We start from the raw sequence: 936 nt of genomic DNA, 5'->3' as shown, positions 1-936 counted from the left end.
AGGAATCCACTTCTGTGTTGCTCAATGTGTGTTTGCTCTGGCAATGCAAATGCTTCAAAACTTCCCTTGAATCTACTGTAAAGCTTGTACTTCATGCTTTAAAAGGTTTGGGTATCTCTAAAGCAGAAGCTTTTGGCTCTAAAGAGAGTTCCTGTCCAAAAATCTTTATTTACTAATTTTAGGCTTGGATGAGTGGAAAAAAAAAGTGTTATTCAGCACTGAAGACAAAACAGTTGATGTAGTTTCTTAACCTTTCTTTGCACAAGGAACTCACCTGTGTGAACTTTTGTCTTGTGCTTCTTAAGATTTTTTATATCTGTATAAGAATTTCCACACATTTCACAGATAAATGGTCTTTCTCCTGAAAACAAAGTGGTTTAGTAGTTAGAATAATCTTGGAAGTTGAAAGGAAACACAGTTATGAGGTGTAGGATAATGGATTTCAATGTTGTATTTTTAAAATATAACAACTTTGTAGCCCTGTTGTTTTGTCTTTGTGTCTGTATTCAGAGTAAAACTGTTTCTGGAATAATAGATTAAAGCAAAAAACCCCAAACAATAGAAGTAAAGCCGTGATCATACATCAACTCCTATGTTGCTACACAGGTATTAGTCTGAAAAAGGCCATTAAAAAAAATTAACAGGTACTTTCTTTAAATTATGTTAACGCAGAAATACACAAATTAAGGCACTCTGCTACTTTCAAGCACAGCACAACACGGTGTATTTTAAAGGTAGAAGAGTAAAGGCAGAATATTATTTAGAGTGCAGGAAGCGGCCCGCCTGGAAACTAACCTGTATGGGACCGAAAATGTTTATTGAGCTCTCCGGAGGAAATAAAACTCTTTTCACAAATGCCACAGATATACGGCTTCTCTCCTAAAGGAAACACAAGGCGTTTGTTATTTCAACACGCAAACCAGAATACCCGCGGAG

At 36.1% G+C, this 936-nt stretch overlaps 1 protein-coding gene across 1 annotated transcript in view; it reads right to left on the bottom strand.

Annotated features, from left to right (window-relative positions):
• Positions 1-936, bottom strand: part of LOC103777855 (myoneurin-like) — a gene marked incomplete at its 5' end in the record, with an annotated part of 3116 nt that overhangs the window by 1891 nt on the left and 289 nt on the right. Inside the window, 2 exons of the mRNA XM_008945416.1 lie at positions 275-361; positions 796-879. Of these exons, the coding sequence (XP_008943664.1) occupies positions 275-361; positions 796-879 (171 nt within the window). The remainder of the gene's footprint in view (positions 1-274; positions 362-795; positions 880-936) is intronic.

This window comes from Merops nubicus, unplaced genomic scaffold, assembly GCF_000691845.1.
Source record: "Merops nubicus isolate BGI_N331 unplaced genomic scaffold, ASM69184v1 scaffold45908, whole genome shotgun sequence".
Taxonomy (NCBI): domain Eukaryota; kingdom Metazoa; phylum Chordata; class Aves; order Coraciiformes; family Meropidae; genus Merops; species Merops nubicus.
Note: the sequence above shows the minus strand (reverse complement) of the source record. Positions and strands in the feature narration are given on the sequence as shown.